Genomic DNA, 26,682 nt, shown 5'->3' on the forward strand with positions numbered 1-26,682 from the left:
TGCTGCAGCCTGTATGTTGCAGACTTTGATTGTGACAGTCACAGTATGTGGTGTGTGTTTTTTCAGTTTTTTAAACGAACATTGAAGAAAAGTAGAAGTTTTTTTTTTAATACTTGGGCTCAGATATCTTTGTCAGATTTCTTTACGAGAACATCAAAAATCATAAAACTCCTCAGATGTGTAACTGCTCCTTTCTTCTTGTAAAAGCGTACATCGCGAGGCCTGGCCCTGCTCTTTTTTACCTTTTTTTGCGTGATCACAGTGCGCATGCTGTCTCCAGTGGGCTATGAGAGCTCCTTCTGCCTCCACCTCCACATTCACAGTCTTGGCCAGGCTCTGTATTGGGCCCCAGGGGTTGGGGAGATGAGGCATAAAACAACCATGTCTCTACCTAGGGGAGCTGGTGGCATGGCAGCGGGGCTATTGTCTGTCTGCGTGCTGTTTGACTTAAATGTGTTCATTTGCCTGATGCCCCTGACTCCCTACGGGGAGGGGTGGCTCGGGGAGAGGAGGGGCACGCTAACGAACCTCTGACAGCTGGAGGCCCTAATTAAATGTCCCTGCTGAAAATAAACAGAGCGGGAGCCAAGCGAGCAGCCAGAGAGGAACGCACAGCAAACAGCGGCTGTGAACGCTCGCCGCAGTGCCCTCCTCTCTGCTGCTTCTTGAGACCATGCCAAGAGAGCACGGCTCTATAGGGTAGGGGTCTCTCAGACACACACACATGCACCACACTTATGAATATGTAGCACTGCAGCAACACATTGTGAACACCTGCGGTCACACTTGATACAGGTTGATCTCTACAGCTGTGGGCGCAGTATATTTTTTACTCTCAGTGCTCTCAGAAGTCCACATTTCCTTTTCCATACATTTCCCACTGTGCCGTTTCAGAGTCAGAGTCAGAGTCAGCCGACTCACTTTCTGTTGATGGGACTGTTTCACACTCTCTCCGTCTAGATGACACGTCTGACATTCAGCCTGTTGTGCTGCCTGCTATAGCTAGCCGGAGCATTAGCAGTCAAAGTGGCGGGGTCCATTTGGGTGAGTGCATTAATGGGCCGCCCAACCTGCGACAAGGTTATGAGGCTGATTGAATAATTACTGTGGAGGCCCCTGTCCATTACGCCCCTGTGTCGGCCCAGATAGAGGGAGGGAGAGATGGAGAGATAGGTCGAGACAGAAAGATGGAGGGCGAGATTAGATAAGCACAGATAGGGTCAATTAAGAGATAAACATACAGATATGGGATGGGAAAAAAGAGAGTGTGAGTGTATGCATGTGTGCGTTTGTGAGGCAGTGAAAATTTTCAGGGTAAATTGTTTCCCGCCTGTGCCTCCTCCGTCCTACTGTACGCGGTCTAATTTGGCATGTAGTGCATTTATCCAGGTGAGCCGCGGAAGGTGACGGAGGTGAAGTTGTTAGACAGAGGTGCACTGCCCTCTGCTCGACCCTGTCTCCTCTTCACCAGACTCTCTGAAAAGAGGACTGTCAATGCCGCAGGCTGGAGGCTGGAAGGGGAAAAAGATAAAGGTTTCCTATAGCAGCATGACGTCCAATGTAAACGTACAACAACATATTCTCTTCATGGAAGTGCCCTTTATTCTAAAGGTTAAATAAAGGGCTGGAAAATTGAACCAGGTTCATTATTTTCCTATACTGACTTGGTCATAATGGAGCTACTGTACCTTCAAGCTGCAATTACTCATCTATTTTTCTCAAAGTTATTCATCATCATCTAAATAAAGATGTCAGATAATTGTGAAAAAGACTTTAGTTGAGTGGGATGCAGCACAAAGTTTTACACTTAAAAAAAGGCTGTAGGTGCTACTGGTCAGCAAACAGAAAGTGGAAAACATTACATAGGCTGCATGCCGAACAAAATCATTTTGTGAGCATTATGCTTTCGATCTCCATTTATGTGTTTGGATAAACACTGCAGGCTTTAAGAAGGTATTAGGAAGTAAATATCCATTGTAGATCTACTACCTCAGTTTCTATCACTAACCTAACAGCATAATACTTTTAGATAACTTTTTTCCTTTACTATCACTGCCTAAATATAGAATGAAATTGCTAAAGGTGTGTTTCTGGCCCGATCTCCCCTTTCAACAACTATTTTCTCTTTGTTGAAACCATTATTGACTCTGCTGCCTTTGAAACTGCTCCAAGAACTTTTCATGCATACATTTAATGTTGGCTGTTGTAGCCTAGATTTGCGAAATGATATCTGCCAAACCTGCCCAGCTTCTGCCGACCCCTCTTAGCCAGGGTCAGCATAACCATGCTCAAACTCGAGACATAATCCATTTTCTACTGCCCCGGCAAAGCTCTACTGACTTGATAGTGCTGACCCAGCCGGGCCAAAGAAAGAGACGGTTAGAGAGTGCGAGGCAGTAAAAGGGAGAGGGAGAGAGGGCATCTGAGGCCCAAGGGCATGACACCGCGGTGCTCGGGGCCACACTAGCCCTTTAAATGTCAACACAGCACAGAGGGGAGGAGGAGGAAGAGGAGGAGGAGGAGGAGCAGGGGCTCGGTTCGAGGACAGGGAAGAATATTGGCATCTTCCGCCACCGGAGGGTCGAGCTGGAGACCTGCAGAAGGTGGCACAACTGTGACCATCTCCTGTTTCATCTTTAGAGAGAGAGTGATTAGCTTGAAACGTCGGTCAGAGACAATTCTGAATATTCTCTCAGGGAAACATTCAGAGATCTGTGATTTTCAGCTTAATTGTGACTTCAGAGGAGGCTCGGTGTTTTGTCTTATGTCTATTACCTTGGGAACAGCCCCTGACCTTTCTGTGCGGAAGTACATAGAGTACTTAATTGCTTTCTCTCAACCTCACTATTTCTTTCTTTCTTTCTTTCTTTCTTTCTTTCTTTCTTTCTTTCTTTCTTTCTTTCTTTCTTTCTTTCTTTCTTTCTTTCTTTCTTTCTTTCTTTCTTTCTTTCTGTCTTTTGTATTTCTGTGTCTTTGATAAATTGTGATTTTTTGGGGGAAAATTGAAGGGTCTATGAAATGTTCTAAATGTATGTTATTTAAATGAGTTGAATTAATCCTCTCTATCTCTTTGCACCTCCTCTGCTTTCTCACGTTCATCTCCAGGTCTGAGTCTGTCACATCCTCAGCCAATCAGAGCCTTCGTTAAAGGCGGCGTTGGCACGCGATTGGGAGAAGGATGGCGACCATGCCGTTTGTCAGCGAGGGGAAGTGTGTGAGTGTGGAGTGGGATTTCCTACAAGGACTACTGGCCAAGCCTCCCACCTTGCCCTGGTGAGACAGCACACACACACACACACACACACACACACACACACACACACACACACACAGACACAGAGGCGGATACTGTATAAGCCTGCATGCATGCCTATGAATTAATCGCTGCAAGGTGAAATCTATGCGTTAACACCCTTGCACACACTGACAGCCCGGAGAAGAATTTCCTATCAATGAGACACAATCCAGAAGGTGCTACATATAACCTGTTTTGTTGCTCACCTGCCAATCCTGTCAGAGCGCTGAATCCCCCCCCCTTACTGGGAGATTAAGTAAATTTGGCTGGAATTATTAATGGGCAGTCATTTACAGGCGGATATAAAAACTAAGCAGAATCAATGTGTGTGTATTGATTGTTCTCGGTGGCTAGGGTCGAGGCAGTATAATAATGAGATGTTACAGGGGCGCTGGCAGGGTTGTGAGTCCACAACACACAGAGATACACACACACACGCACGCACGCACACAAACAGAAACAATTTTCACTTTATTAGAGAATTGCAACTGTGTCAGCTGATTAAGATATAAACATATGTACACACATTACGTGCAGTCCTCTTTGTTGTTGTTCGTTCTTTCACACACACATACACACATACACATACACATACACACTAGCCGTGGCCCTGATGAGAATCAACAACACAGACACGAGGGAGAAAAGCTGGTTCTTCTTTCTCCTCTAGCTCTCATTCTCACTCTCTCTCTCGCTCACACACACACGCACGCACGCACGCACGCACGCACGCACGCACGCACACACTTTATTCCAGCGCAGCACCGACACAAATTGTGAAGTGGCTGTGACAACATAATTCCACCACTCAGGCCTCATTGAAGAGAGTCAATACCCAATCAGAGAGACAGGCTACCTGAGCCCCGGCCCCCCTCTGTCACTCTGCCCCTCCCTCTCCTATTGATCCCTCAATCACGGCTTCAGCTCACCAGCCCGGGACCAGATGAGAGAGAGAGAGAGAGAGAGAGAGAAAGGGAGGGAGAGAGCAAGGGAGGCAGGGAGGGAGGGAAAGTGAGAGATACGCCATGTGAGATCGTGTGCATGTGTGTGTGTGTGTGTTTTCACATATGGATTTTGGAGCAAGTGGCATTATTAGGACTGTGCTCTGCCAGATAGAAGATGGGAGTTTGTCTGTAATTACCAGGGCAATCTGCAAGAGATGGGTCAGAATGGAGATTGTTTCACTTGAATTGCAGGAGCCATTACCATCATATGTATTTATGAAATGAGTTTTTTAGATTGATGCTCAGGTCATTTATACAGAGCATGAATCAATCAACAGGTGGTCAGTAAGCGGCCATTATGTGATACCCCTTACCAGTTTCTTTCATCTTACACACTGCTGATTCAGACCATTTTCTCAGCCCTTCAGTTCCTTTCTCTCCTCTGTGCATTTATATATTCCTTCCATTTTTTACTTCCCTCTGTCTGCTGCCACACCACCGTTCACCTCCTTTGTTTTTTTCTAATGTGCCCTTCCCCTCTCAGTCTCCAGAACCTGCGTAAAGAGAAGTCTCGCAATGCGGCTCGTTCACGGCGGGGGAAGGAGAATTTCGAATTCTTCGAGCTGGCTAAGATGCTGCCGCTGCCCGGGGCCATCACCAGCCAGCTGGACAAAGCCTCGGTCATCCGGCTGACCATCAGCTACCTGCACATGCGCACCTTTGCCAGCCAGGGGGACCCGCCCTGGAGCCCTCTGCTGGAGGGGGACAGCAACTGCAGCAAAGGTGAGCGAATGAGAAACCCCGGAAAAAAAACGAAAGAATAAGAACAGTGGCTATCAAGTGACATTTGTTCACTTAAAGGGATAGATCAACATTTTGGCAAATTGGTCCATTGCCATAATCCCTATAGTTTTAGGGGTAGGTTCGGTGCAAGCTTTTTTTAGAACGGCGGAGCAGAGCCGCAAACTGCTCAGAGCTACGCTATGGAGGATAATGGAATTTCTTGGTTTCCCTCAACAAACTCATCAAATACACAATCCAACAACTCCAAAACGCTCTCGTGGACAAGTTGTGACCTGCACATTCCCCACGCTATGAGATAATAACTTCTCTTGCACCAGAAATTAAAGGTAACAAACGTATTCCTAAAACTATAGGGATTATGGCAATGGGCCAATTTGCGAAAATGTTTAACTATCCCTTTAAGTTCAGTGCGTGACAGTAGATTTTCATTGCATTTATAAAACTATCATTTTTTAACTGAGGAGAGTATGTGCCACACCCAAACACTGTCCTGAAAGCGTGTGTTCAGACAGACAACCAAGCAAATTCTCACCTTAGTAAATTTGCACAAATTTGCCTGCTGGACCATTCATGTTTCATCACACACACACACAAACAGCTGTATGTTAATGGTGTGTGCGTGCATGTGTGTGTTTGTGTTGCAGCTGCTGATTGCTTTCACAACACCAGAAACTCTGCTTCTCTCTGTCATCCCCTCTCCTCTCTGTACGTTTATAATGCAGACACATGAAGCCTCCAGATACATGCAAATCGTTCACTCAGGTTGAGACGTCATCAGCCTGTGTGGATGCATCTTCGTCCCCCCCCTGGTGAATTTGCATCTAATCGCATCTGTCCATTGATGCAATCAAGGCCATCACTACAATTTGTTCTGCATTCTCTGAGAACACACAATTAGCTGCATTAAAAAGTGACTCCGGTATACTTTAGATCAATAAACCTACATTTTATTGATCAAAAAAGAATTCCTCTGCAATTTTCCACCATCCTCTCTGGCTGCAAACACTATTTGGAGCTCAGGGAATAATTATATCAGGACAGTCTTAAAATATAAAACATCTGATCACCTTGAGGAGATTCGGACTCCTGACCATAGTCACTTTAAAACTTTGGTTAGACCTCTGTTAGGAAACAGTAGTCGTAAACTTTCATGAAGTTGTAGATTTTGTTATTTTTAGCAATATATCCACACTGAAACAAAATTAAAAAGGCTGATATAGATAGTTTCTCTGCTGATGATTCCTGCAGTCCAGCCTTTAAGAAAATTACACAGCAGAGATAAATGTGCTGATGTGTGTTTGCCAGTGGACACAAACCACTGAAATCCACGTCTCAACTCTCGTCCCTCTTTTAATCAAAATGAATCCTCAGCAGTCTGATCTGCCCACTTATTCCCACCCACAGAGACACCACACGCCACAAAAATGCAGTTGGGACCAGGACAATTATCCAGTCCTCTATTAGCGACCATAATTACTGCTGCTGCGTATGTGAGCACACGTCACAAACCTGTAAACATACATGTGCATGAATGCGTAGATTTTCAATGGACTATAGTGCGGGTATGAATAGAATGTATGTTGTGTTTTTGTGTGTGTGTGTGTGTGTGTGTGTATGTGTGTGTTTGACTTTGTGTGTGAGGGAGATGATACACAAAGAGGGAGGGAACTATTGGTGCGATTTGTGATTACAGAAATTAACTATATAACGAGGACAGTGTAATTATACAGGCTGTCTAATTGCTACTATTAGTGAGGGGAAATGATGCAGCTACAGTACAATTAGAAGTGTGCGTGTTTGTGTGTGTGTGAGTGTCTGTTTATGTGTCTGTGTGAGTGTGTTCATGACTGATCCTCTCTAATTTAAAGAAATATATAAGCCACAATAAAAAAGAAACAGTCATGTCAATAGAATGTGTAAGTTATGAGGCTTGTCTTACCACTATATCATATCCCCAAAGATTACTCTGTCCTCCCCCTGAGATTTTAATCGTCATTTTCTTAATCTGCCTTTTGTGAGTTTTCTAACTATTGAGGGACTGAATGCCCTTTAAATTTAAGGGAATATAAACATAGTTTTCTTTTTAACAAAGTATACAAAACCTCTCAGTGCATCAGTTGTTGAAAGTGTCTTAACATAGGAAGCTGCACAAATATTTTTGCGTCAATGAAACAGTCTAAAACTTACGATCAATGAGCATCGTGACTGAACTACACAGGTCTCTACTAAATGCTAATGTGAACAAGTTGTGGATATTATTGTTCATATTTCAAAACTAAAACAATACAGTTTATTAAAAAAAAGGTAGTTCTCCATTAAAACAACAATAGATTTCTGAATGTCCAGTTGTTCGAGTTGGTACAGTATTCTCGTTAAATTACTTAGGTTTCTACCACACAGCACCATCTGAATGTCTGAACGGTATCTACACACCGGTGCGTATTACACCCAGCTGTGGCCTTGACTGCACTCTACACATAGCAAATTGTTTTGCCTCAGTGTTCCAGGCTTTTCCTTGGCCTTGATAGCACTTACACTCTCTATAGAAAAGTAGGTGTGCGAGAGGCTCTGCTGTCCTGTGCATGAACTTGAGGTGTGCAGGAAAGACGGATGCGAGGCGAATGCTCACACAAATGTGGACCATAACTGTAAATATATAGAACCCAAGAGCAGCCGTGCGAAGGTCGTGGAAAATTGCGAGGCATTTGACAAACCGTGAATCGCAACACACGCCAGCTATGGACGACGTTCGAGTCTGAATTATCTTTAACATTTCTGCCGCTGGGTCGGGATCTGATATGTGTGTATTTTATTAAATGTTTGTAGGTTTTTACAAGCAGGTCACACAGTCTCGGCAGAGCCAAGGCTGAAAATGCGATGCTAATTTGGACATCAGTTTGAACAAGTCTACCCACAATGCATTGGCAGGGTTTTAAGTATGATGCATGACTTTAATTCCGTTAGTGGAATGTGGTCAGAGATCCAGCTGAAAGGGAGAGGAGGACGCAGAGGAGGGGAAGGGACAAATGTAGAAGGAATAAAGGGAGAAAAGAGGGGTGAGGAAGGAGAGGAGTGCGGAGAGCGGGATGGGTGATGGGGAGGGGGTTGCATTCGTCCACACTCCCGCTTTTCCGAGGTTTTTTTTTTTCTTTTTTTTTTGGACGGGCGAGGGGCAACAGAGAGGGAACGAAGGTGGGAGGGTGGAGGAGAGAGGAGGAGAGGGATGGAGAGAAGGGGAGGGGCCGGTGTGGCTTTTGTCTGCTTCCCACGTTTCAAAGCCAGTCTTGAAAAATGAATAGACAGAGGAAAATCAATTGCATGACCTTCACAGAGAGAAAGAGAGAGAGAGAGATTGAGAGAGCAGGAGAAGGGGAGGAGGGGGAGAGACAGATTATGGAAGGAAGGAACAAACGACAAGGAAAGGCTGAAGGGAGGAAAAGTAAAATGACCCATGATGTTCATTCCCATTTGGTTGGTGTGTGTGTGCACGCGTGTATGCATGTGTGTTTGCCTATTTGCACAGCGCATTCAAGGACCGATCCCTTTTATTTGAAATCATTTATATTTTAAAACCTCTCTATATTGAGTAAATTTTGCTTTGGGGGGGCACCGGTTTGTTTTTTCTATTCTCTTCTACCTCTTATTTATTTTAGAATCTTTTATCGAACTTTTCCAACACGTTCCCTCGTCACAACTCAACGCAAATCACGCCAAGCCCAGAGCATAAATAGACGGGCGGGCATACATACCCACACAAGAGCAAAACCAAAGCAATAGAAATATACACTGAGGGTGGGGAGGGGTCGAGGTCCAGGGATCCTGCACTTAATGTTTGGGTAGGAAAAAAAAAAGCTCAAAAATGTTTATTTACTGAAACTCATTTACAGTGGTGCAATGGTGGTTTCATTTCCAGTGAGTCAACACTACCTGTTGCGTTGTTATTATATATTATTACACACCTGGAGAAATGGGACTAGATGTTGGCGTTGAGTGTGAAATGCCATGTTATTGTGTCATTTTCTGGGGATGAAATTATTGTCTTGATTGAGCTCCCTCACACAACTTAATCCTCTCCTGAGCCACAACACGAAGGTAGAGTCTGGGAGAGACGGTGGGAAAAGAGCATTAGCTGTTTATACCTGAAGTGAGACTTAAACCAAAAACTGAGACCATAATATTATGTCAGTTTTTTCCTTGCAAAGTGGTAGTGGTGAGCAGAGATGGATAACATGGACGTGGATTATACAAAGCCTGGTCCATCAGCTCATACTGCTCCATTATTGTGGTAGAATTGAAATGTTTGTGTAGCAATGCTTAGCCCCCCATCTGCCTTCTGTCTCTCCAGATATGATTTCCTAATCCTTAAGAAGGATTTGTTTCAGCTAAAAGATGTGATGCCTTTATCCACTGCTTTAAAGGAAGATTTTGTGATAAAGCTTGGCCTTCTTAAAGGATATTTAAGTGTTATTTTTATCCAGACCCTTAATTTTTTTTACCTTTGGCTATTGCAGAGATCTGGGAACAGCATGTAACAATGAACATTGCCAAAGCTGAGAAGTTAAACCACTGGAGGTCAGAGAAAACAAGATGTCAAGGTCTGAAATTGCTCTTTAAAACCTCTACATCATGTGTTGGATTTCTGAAGTGAATATCAATAAATTTCAGAAGATATTTCACAGTGACTTAACGATATCGACATATTGACCTGTATTCACTTTTTATTAGATAAATAAAACATACATTTGAAATTTCTGTGCCTGAATTAGCAAATACCCACTAATTTGCAAAAAAGAAGTCAAAAATCCACACACGTGTTTATACAACTTGGTGAGTTTAATCTTATCAGGGTGGTTACAACCTGAATATAATAATAAAAGGCCAAGTTGCCACACTTTATCCATTGAATTAAGCAGTCTAATCTATTATGGATTGATTTTTAGTTTTTAAAAAAAAGAGAAAAGAAAAAAAAATGACATTCAAATAAAACTTTTGGTTGAATAGATTCTCAAATTCACAAATCTGTAGCGACTCAACCTTTAGCAGGTGCAGGGCAGCAGCTGGAGAGCCCCTCAGTCTTTTATAAAGTACAGTACAATGACAACTCACTGCCAGCAACAGGGCCAGCTCAAGTGTTTTACTGTCTGTGTTAGTGAGGTCAAACACACCTCTCTCCTCCCCAGCGCTGTGACATTGACTTTCATTCTGCCTCGACTCGTTCTCTCTCTCCCTCTTTCTCTGTCCCCTTCTCCTCCTTTTTTTTTTTTCATTGCCTCCGTCTCCCTCACCTCACTTCTGTCCCCCCCCCCCCCACCTCTTTTCGCGTTCTCCCTGCGTCTGCCTACCCTTTAATTCACAGCGTTTAAAGCAGCCGGGGCTTTTAAGGGAAGTTAATTGCACTCAAATTATGTTCGACCGCAAAAGGAGCGAGGGAGCGACGGAGGAGAGACGGAGGGAGATAGAGGAGAGATGGAGGGAGGGATGGATGTCAGAGTGAGAAGATAATTGCGCCACAGAAGGACGCTGCGATTAGGGTCACTCTTTATCTCTCTGTCTGTCGAACAGCCCAAACGTCACATTTGGATGGTAGTAAACAACTTGGCAGGTGATCGGGCTCTTGTTTTGAAAGGGTGAAACTATGGTGGCGGAGCCAAACTTGAGAGACAAAGACGGATAAGAAGGAAGAGAGAGAGAAAGAGGGAGATTCTGTTATCTGTTTGGTTCCCATGGCAACATTTTAACCTGGTTAAAAAGGTTGACGCTGATGGGGGAGGAATCCAAGATGGTGTGCGTGCATGCAGGTTGGGGGACACTGGGGTGTGTGGTCGTTTGTGTGTGTGTGTGTGTGTGTGTGTGGCCATTACTCATGGACTTAACTGGGACTAAATTATGTATTAGACAGAGGTATAATGAAAATCATTCAAATGAAATTTCTATCTTTTCTTCTGGTGGAGCGCTGGGGAGACCCTGAGAATTGACCTGCGAGTCAGACTATAATTAACATGTCCGATCGCTGCCCGTCCCATTCTGTCTCCTATTCCCACAATGAAATTAAACCATGCAGCAGCAGCAGAGTCCTGAAAGCTACTGAAATGGGAGTGTGACAGAAGGCAGCAATCAAAGATCTCAGGTATAGCTACACCCAGGCACACACAAACAGAGAGAGTAGGTACTATGACATACATAAGGCATGCATATTCACATAAACCTAAAGGATAATTACGTCTTATTACAACTTGAGTTCTATTTGCTTAGGTTTAATACTGTTCTCATAGAGTAATTGCTGAGATGTGGGAACATGGCAACAAAGCAAAAAACAAAGTCATCCGGGCTAAGGAATGAGTCATCAGACAATCAGACAGGTTGTAAACAAGCCAACAGACGATCTAATCCACTTTGTGCGGAGGTAAAAACCCAAAGTGAGCAATGTTTAGATCTTAGAGCACCATTACTTACACTCCAGACCGTATTTGGCCGGCGTGACAGTGTGCGTGAACTAATTTAGAAACAACACACAGCTGCACAATAAAGCATTTAGTAGCTGCCTGCACAGTTACCTTTGAACCCTTAAACTTAATGCACTTTGTGTTGAAAGGGCTCGAGTTGGCAGTCAAACTGAGAGCAGCACATTAACGTTGCTGAATGTTACTGATGTGTTTTTGAATGGTAATGTTACTGCCCCCTTTAGCCTGATTATAAAAATAGAACAAGGTTTATTAAAAGAGTCTGTTAACATCAGGCTGAAACAGTGTTGAAAGGTTGCAAGCGTGTTTTTACCTCTGAGGGTGGTAAGAAGTGACCACACCCAGCAGTGTCCACATCTACATCACTGCAGCAAGTTGAGTAGTTACATCAGTGGAGGTCTAAAAACAACATAGCTATATCTAGCCACTGTTACTGTAAGTTCTTTCATACCTATTACCATCTATTTATTTTGTGAAGCCTGACAAATATTGTATACTTGAAGCAAATATCAAATTTGAGCAATTGATGAAACAATATTGACACATTGTTATTTTCTTTTTAAAAACTAGAATAAACAAAAATCCATTTTGGATTACTTTGCTGGAATCAGTTAATACCCACTAATCTATGATAAGCAATGTCCTATTATCAATAATCCCTCCATGGCATGGAGTATACAATTGTTTTATTAATAATAAAATATGCTAAAAACAGAGCCAAAAGAACAAAACTGTCCAAATCCTTGCTTTATAGACTATTTCTCAGTAGTTCCTGCTTCTAAAAGCTGAAGGTACTTGTGGTGTATTTACTGTGCTGTTTTTTGTGCTTAAACAAGCTGTGCGAGGCCCTACCCTTTCTGATCACAAGTCATCTTCTTTATCGTGCGGTATGTTACGTGTGTAAAACATTCATGCAGGTCATCACACAGATTCCTGCAGCACCCTGACCAACGGTCGTCTGTGTTTTCATGAACTGAAACTCAAGCAATAATATTTGTGCAAAGACAGCAAAGTAGAAACCTGCAAGATGGCAAACACAGATGTAAACAACTTTACTTTCCAAAATTAGCCTTGCAAGTTTGTTTTTATGAGGAAAGATATGCTTACAGATACATATGGTGTGTTTTGTTGAGATGCCCCTATTTTTTATTTTAATATAGGCATTGCTTACTGCACAAGGGAGCAGTTTAAGATAAGTGCAGTAGGTCAGGTTTGAAGAGTGATGATGTTTACAAAGAAGTGCTCGGATAATGATTTTATCATTTCTCTTCATCTTTCATCCAAATAAGCCTGGCTGACCTGGGTGCTGGTTCAAAAGCATATGGTTGTGTAACTGTTTTGTGTTATTCACTTATTTTTCGTGATAACACAGTGAAGAGCCTGTGCTCTACAGTCACAGTTTTAACCATGGGCAATGATAACACATTTTAAGTTTTAACTTAAAACTTTTAAATAATCTGTTGATTTTTGACGTTGCTATACATACAGTATCTAATCTCCACAGGTAACATAGTCAGGACAACATTATTATTTTCCCACAACAATGTACCAAAAATGATCAAGGTTGTAAAAATCTAACTCATCTTCTAAATGACTGATGATAAATTATTTCTTTTCACCCACTTGATACATTTAAAATTAAGGATAAGATAGAAAATAAGGATAAAAACTGGATCATGCAAGGCTGCCGTTCGCTCTCGCGCACACACACATACGCACACAGAAGTAGGGGTTCACAGCACTACTACAGAAGGATCTTTGTTCTCAGGGTGAGATACCAACACCACTGTGAGACTCTCTCTCCTCAGATGTGCACACATTTGTGCATGCGTCCGCACACACACACACCAGGTCCAGTGTTTTGGTTTCCTGGCCGCCCTATTGTACCCTGGCAGTCTTTAATAAATGGTCCTCTGTGTATTTGTGTGTGTGTGTGTGTGTGTGTGTGCAGCCTGTGTGTGTGCGTAGACTCATCCATCAGCCCTCCTGGCCTCATGTCACATCCAGCGTTTCCTTCGCCCCTCTGACACTACTCAGCACTACTGATCACCCACCATCACCTTCACTCCTCCAGGGATCTGAGCCATGCAACTCAGGACTCACACACACACACACACACACACACACATACACACACATACACACACATACGCACACTCTCTCCTTGCATTTCTTTTCATTCTTGCAGCAATCACAAACTCACATCACCGTGTGTGCATACGTGTGTGTCCTTTCATTCATTCATTCTGGTACGGTCATGATGATGGGGGTTGCTCGGTCCAGACTCCCCAGTGATGCAGCTCCATCGCAGCCCCACATGGGAGCCTGACAGGCAGGCAGAGAGCAGGACGGGCTCCCCATCCCCCCTCTAGGCAGGGACTGGCTGGGCTGAAGGGTCCCAGCACCAGACCCCCTTTCATAGCCCTGAATGGACTTGCCTTATTTATATTCACACTCTGTCACACAGGGGGACCCCAATCTCACAATGCCACTGTGGCTTTGTCCGGCAACTCTGTATTTATGTGTGTGTGTGTGTGTGTGTGTGTGAGTTTGTGTGTGTGTGTGTGTGTGTGTGTGTGTGTGTGTGTGTGCGGGTATTTGTGTTGTTTAATCGGAGGGCATGTTGCCACTGTGTAGTCTGTACATGAGAATTCATTGCTGTGTGTATTCCTAAAGTGTGTGTGCGTGCGTGTGTGTCTATTGCTCTAATGGAATGCCTCCCTCTTCTATTCACCCAACTCACATCACAAGCAGGCAGCTGGGCAGTGTGTGTGTGTGTGTGTGTGTGTGTGTGTGTGTTCCGACCCTCCCTCTGTGTTCAGTTGTAACCCAGAGCAGCGCTTTCATTTTCCTGTCATAACGTGTATTGATTTCCCTCAGCCTTGCAGCGACACACACACACATGCGCGCACACACACACATAGATATCCGATAATCCTTAAAGTCACGCATGCAGACTCACACACATGCACACATACATTATGCTCTCTCACACACAAACACACATGTTTGGTTAAACACACAAACAGAGTTTGTCTCTGGGAACATTGTGTTCAAAAGCAGCCCCTGTAGGAGTGAGATTAGTGCTCACATATGGTGCACACTTTTGCAGTCGCCCACTTGCAGGTGCGCACTCACACACACACACACACCATCACATACTCTTTTTGACATAAAACAGTAAATACGGCTGATTGCTAAATTAATCTTCCACATCACTGCAGCCTCTGGTGCCTGCCTTTGCTTTGGGGAAAGCGATCACTCTCGTCTTCCTTAGTGTTTTCTCATTTTCCCTGACGTACCCTCTCTGCTCCTCTCGTACCTATCTTCACCCACCCCCCCCCCCCCCCCCCCCCCCCCCAGCGTAAGGCCCCCTCCCTCCCTCCCTACCTCCCTCCCTCCCTACCTACCTAACCACCTCCAACTCTATTTGGATTGTAATTGCCTTGGTAAACAGCTCCACTTTGGCACTGAAGCAGCTCTGATAGCTTGTGTTTGGGATGCATTAAGAGTGGCGATGCAGACACTATGAGTGTGTTTGTGTGTCTGGTGGTGATTGAGCGGTGTGTGTGCGCCACGTAGCAGCCCTCCTCATGCTCAGTCGTCTTGCATACACACAACTATTTGGCCCGGTTCTTCTGTTTGTCAGGCGCAACTGGTTCAAGTTCCAAGTTTAGAACTGGAGACGTCACAGTGATGCAGCATCGTGACCGAACCTCACTGAATATGAGTCATATTAACAGATCATTTTGTGTAATTTCCACATGAAATTTCTTTCTTAAAGTGATTACCTGATCTCTGAAACTCACTGTGGTGGACCACAGAGTTAAATGGATTGTTCAGCATTTTGGCAAATTGGCCCATTGCCATAATCCCTATAGTTTTAGGAGTACGTTTGTTACTTTTAATTGTTGGTGCAAGCTATTTGTAGAACGGCGGAGCAGAGCCGTGAGCTGCTCAGAGCTATGCTACGGGGAATTTCTTGGTTTTCCTCATCAAATACACAATCCAACAACTCCGAAACGCTCTTGTGGACAAGTTGTGACCTGCACATTCACCACGCTATGAGATGATAACGGAACGTTACAAGACAGAGTTGTTTTCGAGGCAAATGCAGAGACCGCTTGCTGAAATACTGCCCCCGATGGGAACGCACATCAGCGGTTTTGCATGAATTTACCTCGAAAACAACTCTGTCTCGTAACGTTCTGTTATAATCTCATAGTGTGCTGAATGTGCAGGTCACAACTTGTCCACCAGAGCGTTTTGGAGTTGTTGGATTGTGTATTTGATGAGTTTGATGAGGGAAACCAAGAAATCCCATTAGCCTCCGTAGTGTAGCTCTGAGCACCTCGCGGCTCTGCTCCGCCGTTCTAAAAATAGCTTGCACCAACAAATAAAGGTAATGAACCTACTGCTATGACTATAGGGATTATAGCAAAGGGCCAATTAGCCAACATGTTGAACTATCCCTTTAAAATATGTGGGTTATTGGGAGTTTCTCCACCTCTTGTACTTATATCTTCATCCACATAAGTGACCAAAAGTGAAGGATAAAACAAGCCCGTCATTTTATAGGATGCATCGCTTTCAATGCTGCAATTTTTCTTTCACTTTCTGTCATTTTAAATGTCTTTCTTGTGGCATTTTATGCTTCTGATAGGGAGCTGACAATTGATGGATGACAATGATGTTTTATCTGACTGTTAGAGAAATATGTGGTTTCTACAGACTGTGCTACTTTGACAGATATTGTCTGAAATCTGTTCTTAAAATGCCAAGACAAAAATGCACATCTCACCAGCAGTGAGTGACCAGAGGGGTTGAACACCGCACTGACACTGTGGCTACAAAAATCGGGCCGTTTGTCAGTATTACTGGTTTTCTCCTGGATGTGTCTCAATAGGAAAAAGCACAGGTGTAAATGATAAAATCAATGATGGCTGAATTCCATGTAGCTGCTTCAGTTGCGGGCTCGTGGTGTGGTACATGCTGGCTCACTGTCACACTCGCTCTTCCCACTATGATAAGTCAGACTCCTCCGTTCAGACCTGGCATCCACTGATACAATTACATAAGACAGCTTTAAGTACAGGTGTGAACGCACCCAGGATGGATTACAGAACACATGTGGAGGTGGTCCGGGGCCACATGTGGGCACAGTCTTTTAGCAGTGTGAACGCAAATGCATCCTGAGCCACGGCCGCCCACTCTCCTCACGTCCCCCCCCACCGCAGTCTAATTAGTCCGACCACAGTTTCATCATGAACCGAAAATATTTTTGCTAAAACCTTATTTTATCACAGAGCTGTGTGCGGCGCATTGATTCAGTCGGCCCCTCCCTGGCCCCCGCTCTCTGCCTCTCGCTCCCTCCCTCCCTCCCTCCCCTTCTCCTTCTCCATCCCTCTGTCACACACACACAAACACACTGACAACAGACTGCTCTGTCATATCTGATTGCCTAAAAACAACAACACATACATGGCCATTTGCATATAGAGCGAGAAAGTGAGACGCGATCGCAAGTGGTCACTCGAGACGCATTTTAATGCCAGGCGTGAGCGGACGTGCTCAGAGCTGACCACTTGTGATCAAATCACCTGAGATGCATTTGTCATGTCCGGTGTGAACAGATCCAAAATAAATACTGTGGGAAAAAAAAAAAGATGGTCAAAACATTGATGTTGTATCTGTGTGTTTGTCTTCTTCCTACAGTAAGACGATCATCTCACTCGCTGGCTACTGACATGTTCGAGCAGCACCTTGGGGCGCACCTCTTGCAGGTAATGACCACAGCATCCACACCCTGACTCATCCTCTTTATTTATAACGATGTAGTGTAACTGCATGCAAACAATATGAAGTATTAAAACACCAGGCCGTCCAGTGAGATTTTAAATGGTTTATTTATCTTGAGAAGTGGGGGGAACATCTAATCCTTGTGTGTATCTGAGTTTTCAAAGTTCTATATGGTTTTCATTGACAGCTATAGGCTTTTATGTTTATGGATGGGAACTTCTGTTTGTCAGAGTGGATCACAAAGTTAGTTTGGTTAAGTATTTTCCCTCAGACACGAGCACATTTGTCTCCTAAGTGATTGCATTGTGCTACAGTTTGTCAGTGCTGTGCGATCACAGTTTGTATCAGCCCGATCCTCCCCTCCCTCGATATGAGACTTCCAAGCAAACCCCAAACACATTGCACTCACACAAAAAAACACACACGCACACACACACACACACACATCTCATAAACCTCAGATGCTCGGACGATATCGTTGGCTGCCAAAGAATGCCTCCCTTTCGCGCTGACAGATGAATAGAGCCTGAGGGGGATTCTGGGGCAGGAGGGCTGCAGGGATGACGAAATGCAGGATGTAGAGACAAAGACTCAGAGGAAGTGTGATGAAGGTAACACCACAGATTGTTCTTTAGGCTGAGGGGAGGGGGAAAAAATAGTGAGGGGAGCAACCAGAGGAGGGAGGGATAAAGAAAAAAAAAACTTGGAGGGATTAAGTAGGAAACAGGTAGGAGTGGGAACCGGTGGAGAGAGGAGAAGAAGGAGAAAAGAAGACGAGGGAACAGAGGCTGGAAAATTTAGAAGCGAGAGGGGTTGTGGTAAAACAAAGAATGGTTACATATGTCTGCGCTCTCCTCCGGCATTTTAAAGTGGAAAGGGGAGGCTGAGGGAACGGCGCTGATAGAAATCAAATTAACGCTCCAGAAAAACTGTATGATTCTTCCCCTCCCAGTCGTCCTCCCGCCGTAATAGCCTGATAATTGCACTTTAGTTCTCCGACATTCAGGCGGCTGGTTTCTCCTCGCCGCGACACATGACACCCCACACCCAGGCCACACATTTGCATACTGGATGTGTCAGTTGCATAAATTACCGCTGCCACTTTAAGCACTGGGCCGCCAAAATAGCAATCATTCTTCTAGAGCAAAGTGGCGCTGGTCTGTGTGTGTGTGTTTGTGTGTGTTTGTGTGTGTTTGTGTGTGTGTGTGTGTGAGGCTGTGCCGGCTCACTCCTGAATGCTTGTTATGACGATTAATATTATTCTCTGAAGCAGTCCTCTCTAATGGGCTGGCTGTATACCTTTCTCTTCTCATTAGAATCACTGCAGAATGTAATGACTCTGGTCATGTCTGTGTTTGTGTCTGCACAAGTGTGTGTTCCCAGTGTGTGTGTGTGTGTGTGTGTGTGACAGGAAACACAGAGCGAAGTTTATTACAGCTGATTGAAACAGCTCTGTCCTATAAGCTCAGTTTCTCATGGATCTGTGCTCCATTTGCTCATGCATGCTTGTGTATGTGTTTGTTCAAACATCTTGACTGCAGTATGTGTTTGTGCGCGCGAGTGTGTGTGTGTGTGTGTGTGTGTGTGTGTGTGTGTGTGTGTGTGTGTGTGTGTGTGTGTGTGTGTGTGTGTGCACATGTGGCATTTTTTGTCTCTGCTGCTCTCTGTGTGTTTAGCAATGCAGCTCTTGTTGACAGCTGTTGTGTGTAGCTGCAGCTTGCATCAATGGGAGTTGCTTCATGTCTGTTCACATTTATGCATGCGTGTGTGTGTGCGACTGTTTGTGTGTGTGTGTGTGTGCGACTGTGTGTGTGTGTGAGAGTGAGGGCGCTTGTGAATTGAGAGAAGAGAAGAGAGAGGAGGCCGAGGGGTGACAGGTTGTTTGTTCTCTAGCTCATTTTAATTTGTTCGATACACACTAATTGCTCTAATTTGTCTGTCTTGTTTCTGTTTGCCTTTATGTGTATGCATGTGGGTGTGTGTGTGTTTATCGGTGTGTGTCTCTGTGTGTGTGTCTTGTGTGCGTAGTCTTTGGATGGCTTTGTGTTTGTGGTCAGCCAGGAGGGACGTTTTCTCTACATCTCAGAGACAGTTTCTATCTACCTGGGACTCTCACAGGTAAGACAGCCTCATCACACGCACACACATACACACACACATGCACACACATGTGCCTTTGTATACAAGTGCATTTGCACACATGTGCCTATCTTCTGCTTACGCTTTCATATCCTCTCCCATGAGTGTGTGTGTGTGTGTTTGTGTGTGTGAATATCTTTGACTGCACTCTTCGCGCTCATCTCTGGAGTGCAACTCTCACGGGGGCAATGCTGCTCTCTCTCTCTCCCTGTCGCTCTCTGCCTCTCTCTACCGCCCTCTCTCCCTCTCCAGGTGCTCACCTCTGTTGATTGCCTCTGGCCTCTTGTACTGTGAATGTTAAGTCCTGCCATTTTGCCCAGATGCATAAATAATAACAGTAATTACTGGCCCAGCAATCAAAGTGTCGCCCCAGCGCGCTGGGCCTGTCTAGGGGAACAAATCGATAGGCATCTTAAAAGCCACATTGATTGTAGGGAGGGGGAAAAACACCAAGGGGGATGGGAAGATAGATAGAGACAGCCGGAGAGAGAAAGGAGAGGGGGAGGAAAAAAGGAGGAGAGGTGTGATAAGAGGGAGACGTTTGGAAGTAAGAAGAATCAGTACAGCATGAGAGAGAAAGGGGGAAGTTAGTGATGCAGTAACAACTAATTCAGTCTTTTTTAAATGTGGACATTTTTTTGCTGTTATCGAGGATCTACTCTGAAGGATACGTTTGGATGTTTCTGCTCTCTGCGTGTTGAAAAAGCAATCGGTCACCGTGGTCACCGCCTCTCCCATCAGCGGAGCGCTCCCTCCCCGCCATGACTGCACTGTCCTCGTTTTGTGTGAAAAATGCGTCGTAATGTCGAGCATGAGCACGACAGATCAGGTCGCTGTCTTCCAAAAAAAAGTTGGTGACTTTAGTATGAAATAACTAATGTATGAATATAATGTTGGCAGTGCTCTCCTGTCCAGCCATGGCAGATAGAGGGATACTTCCTGGCAGCCACAGTGAGCTTCGTTTCCAGGACATGACGCAGACATAATGTGACTACAAGGACCAAGTGAACTTGAGTTGTCTAACTTATGGAGTCTAACTCAAGTCATAATAATTTTAGCTGCATTGTTACACAGAATAAACTTTTTTTTTATTTTAGACTAATATTTTATAATTTATACTGACACAATGGATTCTCAGGAGTCCCTCCATAGAACTATTCTAGCTGCATCATACAGTCGATGGTAATGCTACAACACCAGATGGATGCATTGTACATGCATGGATTGTACAGGCCACATGGCTCCTAATTACATACCTACTGTCACTGTGTTTGCAGTCTTATTACTGGATAGGAGACAACAGCATGAGAGCATTTATACGCCATGGTATCGGGCTGAAATTACACCAAACAGGTCCACAGTTGCAAAAAAAAAAAAAAAGAGGAAAAGTTGACCAAGTCTTTCTTTAGTTTCCTTAAAGATTAGCTAAACAACAGCAAACAACAGTCCTCTTTAGTTAAAGGTTTGAAGCCTGTTTGACCTCTGACCTCACCTTGCATCACTGCTGCTTGTGGTTGGTCAGAAGTTGACCTTGCACTTGTACTTGTGCATCACTGCAGCAGGGTGCAAAGATAAACTGCTGGAAATACACAAAAACAAGATTTTCAGAGTTTATTCAGTGACTCTTTAATGTCACGCCGGCTATCACTGATCTCCACGGGCAAAGGGATCTTGCAGCAGAAAACACAGGCTGCCTTTGTGGCCACAGTTCCACCTCCACATTCAGCATTTGCCCTGATTGAGGTGCAGAGCCGTATATATATATATACAGTCTAACAGTAGAGTCACATTAGAAATAGATCACTTCACAGCTAATGTGGAGAGGAAGAATGAATACAGCGGCCATATGGGTGCTCGTATGGGTATGTGAGAAGTGTATGCTGTATGACAGACTTGAAAAAATCCAAACATATCCTCTGAGCTGACGTAAATGTAATATGAAAGATAAGTCTCAGACACATAGACAAGCAATGCACGCATGCACACTCACACATGCAGATAAAAAGATATAAAGGGTAAAAAAAAGAGAAAAAGTCAGACAGAGTTGTGTAAGCCAGAAAACGGGACAAAAAGGGAGACACAGAGAAATAAAGAGAACCAGACAGACAATTACGAGAGGGAAAGAAAATAAAGGAGAGCATAGGGGGGGAGAGAAAAAGAGACAGTGGTAAAGTGGAGAGAGAGAGAGAGTCTGAGTGTGTAAATAGAGTTTAAATGTGCAGTAGGAATGAAATTCGCCTTGGGATTGCCTAGGTAAACAAGGCAGCCGAGGCTTTGGTGGAGATGCTAATAAAACAGAGCTGTTCTTATCAGCTGAGCAGATGGCCTAACCCATCACATCTCCTCAAACAGGGCCTAAGCCATCAGCATTCTAATGAAATTATTTATGATCGAAGATTACGTTCAAAACCTTGAACATACAACGCCACATTTACCTTCCCGAAAAGATGAGAGTGGGCGGGAATGAAGGGGGTTTTATGCCAGCCAGAAAGGGCAGATAGAGTGACTTAGAGGATATATGAGAGAGAGTTTATAGTGTGTTTATGGACACAAACGGTGAGAGTGAAAAACACACAAAAAGAGAGAAAGGAAAGGTGGGATGGAGAGGACAAAAACACTTGGATATACTTTGTTGACAAGTGGAGGCACAGACACAGGGGAGGGGAGGAAGGACAGACAAACAAATGATGTTCTGAGTGAAAAAGTGTAACTTGTGGTTTGTTTTGGAGGGCATGTTGCCCCTGTGGACCGCCCCTGCCCTGCCGTCTCCTGTCCCCCCCCCCTCTGTCTGACCCCTCTGCCCTGGCTTACACCCTGGGCTGCTCCCTAGACAGAGGGGGTGGGGGTGTAGAGGGGGGGTTGCTTAGCCGGCTTAGCCCAGGTCAGACACCTTGACCAAGGGCACAGCCTGCCGCCTACTCCCCCGGCGCCGGCAGGTATCATTTTACTTCTCACCGGGTCTCCGGGCCGGAAGCACGGGAATAAACCTGGGAACGCCACATAGCAAATGGTGGTGGGAGGGAGAGGGGGGTGGGCGACGGGTGGGGCGGGTGGGGCGGAAGCACGAGAGAAGGATGAATGGAGCTGTGGAGGTGAAGACAAAGGCTGGAAAAAATGAAGAATCGGAGGGAGGAGAGATGGAAAAGGATGGAGAAGTAAGAGTAGGGGCTGGGAGGAGAAAGGAAAGGGATAAATGGGGTAAAGAGAAGGGAGGAAGGATGGTGGATTGAGGGAGGAGAGAATTGATCTGGGAATGGTTAGTATGCAGCCCCCGCTCCCCCCCACCCCCCTCCCTCCCTCCCTCTCTCCTCTCCCATCAGTCAGTGAGGGCTGAGGGCTGAGAGTGTGTTGTGGACCACTGCCCGGATGCCTCATACATATTAAAGCCCCCTGCTATTATTTATATCATGTCTCTCCTTCCCCTGCTCGCTGCCCTCCTCCTACTCCCCCATCCCCACCACACCACCATACATACATGTACGTGCATGTCTACACACACACACACACACAAACACACAAACGCACATATACACACACACACACAGATGCACTGACAGACAACTACTCACACAAACATTGACACACGACGCACGGAGACAAAAACAGACAGTCTAGTCGCATCCGCAGAGAAACAGAGGCACGCTGTGCACTTGCATATGCACACACACACACATGCACATGCACACGCGCGCGCACGCACACACATGCTCTGGGAGAGATTTGAATGATCTTGGTCTCTCCTCACGTCTTCCCTTCGCGCCACATTCTATACCTGTTTTTATGTCTGAGCCTGACTCATCCTCTCAATCGCTCCTTCTCTTTCTCATCTTCTCATTTCTGTCTGATCTTTTTTTCCCCTCCCTCCCTCCTGCCTGTGATGGAGTGATATTATTCGGATAGGTCTTAAGCCCGGTAAAGCCCATAAGGACCTGTTTGTCTCTCTACCTTGTTTTCCAATACCACAGGGCCAGGGGATTGTGTCTCTTTCAGATGGCCGGTCCAGTGTTCTGTGCAGAGGTAAATTTAGCCCTTGTTTAGAAATGACAAGAATCCCCATTGCAGAAGAATTGCTATTTATGAAATACGGACACATTAACTTGAGATGGACAGACAGACATACAGGTATCTCGGTGTAATCAGTAATAAAAGATGCCGAATGCATGAGTTTTAGCTCGTCAAATATCCAGCCTCTTAAAGCCTAGATGCAAAGTCTTTAAACATTAATTTTTAAACACTAATGAATGAGTCAGTTTTTGATGTCAGGGGCAAAAGGAATGCAGCAGAAAAATCCATCACCTCATAATTACACTGCTGATGTTATATGTGCACAGTCAAGAGAAGAGTGGCTGGAAAAGGGGGGAAAGAAAAACACTTATGCTATAGATTCAGATGTTGTTAAGCTCGTTTTTCTTGATTTTGTTCCCTTATGCAACCATCAACTTAAATTTAAAATGGATATGTGTAGAACTCTTAAAAGACTTTTCATAAAAATTAATGCAGAAGGGCGGTATAGACAATATCAAATGTGTGATAAACCTTCAGAGAATTCTTACTTAAATTTGCCCACAGCTTGAAGAAGTTTAACTCACGACCTGTTTTAGTTCAGGCTCCCACTAGTGTCACCTTCCACCACAACAGGCAACTGTTTTCAGGGAAAAATGCTCCACAGCTCAGCACCGAACAACAGACAGACATAAGAGCTGTGCAACATATAAGTGAAGCATTTAGCAGGTAAAGAGCCAGATCAGAACTGATCTCCTCCATTTCAAATCACAGGAATATTTTAAACAGCTTTACTGAAAGTAATAGATTCTAATCTATTACCAGATATTTAGCAGATAACAAGAACATGGGAAGTTATATTTTTTATTTCATTTTGAATAGTTAAAATAAGCATTTTCACCTGGCATCTTATGTTCAGCATTTGAATAGATCTGGTATTTACAACTTTTGGATTGTATTGTAAACATTTACTGGGTTGTTCAGTGGCCTTGTGATTAAGAAATATGTGATTTAACTGCAACATGTTAGGTCCAGGAACCTTTTTGGGCTGCTGCACACTTCTCTTCCCCTGTATTTATCATTTTTATCACCACTGTCATCACCGAGTTACAAAAAATATCTTTTAAACGTATCTCTCTCTCTCTATATATATATATATATATATATATATATATATATATATATATAAAAATATATATAAAATTCCTGAATATACATCAGGATAGGTGCATAGGTCAGTGTAGAGCCGTTTGCACTTGTTCTCAATGTCTGATAGTAGCATATTTTTCAGCATGTAGGGGCGTCAGTCCATATGGTGCCTATCAGATGAAGTATTTAATAATATCTTTATTACAGGTGGTGAAATGCCAACCCAAAAAACACACACAGGGCAATCCCCGAGAGATTAAGCCCTGCGTGTCTGGGACTAAGAACCTCTATTCCCCTTCTCTTATCCTCCCTCACCCGGTGGGGTTTCCTCCATCTTTTACCCCTCTCTCTCTCTCTCTCTCTCTGTTCACTCATCGTGCAGCGCTCTCATTCCTTCGCTCCCACCTTCTCTGTTCCCCTTCTTCATCTCCTTGGCTGTGATGTCCTTGAGGGCCTGCTGAAGCTCCCATAAAGCCTGCAGTAAATGGCTCTAATCCGGTAATAAATGGCTGTGTCCTACAGACAAGGGTGTGAGGCTGCTGCAGCCACGGCTTTATCAGATGGAATGGTATTGGCACACACACACACATAAGCGCGCGCAGATACGCACACGCTCATTCACAGATGTAATAGAAGCTGCATACATGCGTGGAAGCATGCATACTCTCACGCCAACCAACCAACACCCCCTCTCACACACATAAATACACATACACACACATGCACGCTCATTTATACAGCTTCAGATGGAATCACACCTGCTCCGATTGTGCTGCTTTTATGGATGCCATGCTAGAGCAGAGCCATTATTACCTTTAAATGATTAGAGATGCGACCATGATGCATTATGATGATAGGATCATATAGAGCTGTTGCACTTCTCTTTATGCCTGCTGGGATAGACTGTAACTGAATGAAGGAGCAGGGAGGGACACAGAGAATAAGAAGAAGAATAGTAATGTGACCTTTGGAGATACTTGGAGTTCACCTGTTTTTAATCAGCAAATACAATTGATTTTTATCTCTCCTGGTTTTATTTGTGTAATACTGTAGTCACTCAGTCCTCTGAGACTGGCCTCAAATGTATGGATGTGTGTGGTGTGTGTATGTGTGTGTGTGGAAATGTCTTACAACCTCCACACTCCTTGTTGAGTTGTAACCCAGAGCAGCGCTTTCATTTTCCTGTCATAACATCTATTGATTTTTCCTCTCTCTCTGTGTGTGTGTGTGTTACTCATGTGTGCGCATTTGTGCTCTAAGCTTCTGTTTTTTTGTTTTTTTTTGATCAGTGTATGTGTTTCTACTCAGGTGGAGCTGACCGGCAGCAGCGTGTTTGACTACATCCACCCAGCTGACCATGTGGAGATGGCCGAGCGGCTGGGGATCAGGCCACACCTGAGGGCCGAGGCCGGCTGCCACACGGCCCCCGAAAGCGCTTCCAGTTCCGCATCCGCCTCCTCCCTGGCTGGTACCCCCGAACCAGGTACAGATGGTCCTGTCCATATATATATATATATATATCCCTTCTCTTGTGTTCGGGTCACCAGTGACCCGTTTTCAGGTTTTAAATGCATAAAAGCACCACATGAATTTGTTTATAGCATCAATGTCTTTTGACTCTGTCAGGAACCTCTATCTAAACAAAATAAAACTACAAAAAAAATGTTCACAAAATTCGAAAATGCTCTGGCTAAAATTATGACATTTGTGGTTTTAGGATCAATTTTCAGAGTTAAAACTGAAATCATAAGTGCAAAACCAACCTTTTCATGGATAAAGGAGCCTAACAATGTAACCAAGAGATGAGTACAAATGGGATGAAACAAATTGTTTTAGTGTGTTTTACAGTTGATTTAAGACTCGGGTCAAAACTGACCCTAACACCATACAGTAGATGGTAGCGGAAAGCTGACAAGAGGAAGGTTACATTGAAGCCAAGGGGTATACTGACAAAAAAGGCCCAGGGGTTCCCTAGAATAAAATTTTAAAACCCAAATTTCCATGGATAAGGAAGCCTGACAATAACCAAGAGAAGAAAAACAAATTGGATGGGAAAAAAAAGTTTTTAGTGAATTTTACAGCTGATTTA

At 44.3% G+C, this 26,682-nt stretch overlaps 1 protein-coding gene across 3 annotated transcripts in view; it reads left to right on the forward strand.

The window, feature by feature from the left end:
* The window catches only part of npas1 (neuronal PAS domain protein 1), a 63,448-nt gene that overhangs the window by 29,938 nt on the left and 6,828 nt on the right, over window positions 1–26,682 (forward strand). For all 3 annotated transcript variants that reach the window (XM_085796443.1, XM_085796444.1, XM_085796445.1), the window contains 5 exons: window positions 3,106–3,273; window positions 4,784–5,022; window positions 17,220–17,287; window positions 19,332–19,421; window positions 25,902–26,076. In XM_085796443.1, the coding sequence (XP_085652569.1) occupies window positions 3,179–3,273; window positions 4,784–5,022; window positions 17,220–17,287; window positions 19,332–19,421; window positions 25,902–26,076 (667 nt within the window). In that variant the 5' untranslated portion in view covers window positions 3,106–3,178. The remainder of the gene's footprint in view (window positions 1–3,105; window positions 3,274–4,783; window positions 5,023–17,219; window positions 17,288–19,331; window positions 19,422–25,901; window positions 26,077–26,682) is intronic.

The sequence above is a fragment of the Trachurus japonicus genome, chromosome 13, assembly GCF_045865225.1.
Source record: "Trachurus japonicus isolate A0001 chromosome 13, Traja_1.0".
Lineage (NCBI taxonomy): Eukaryota > Metazoa > Chordata > Actinopteri > Carangiformes > Carangidae > Trachurus > Trachurus japonicus.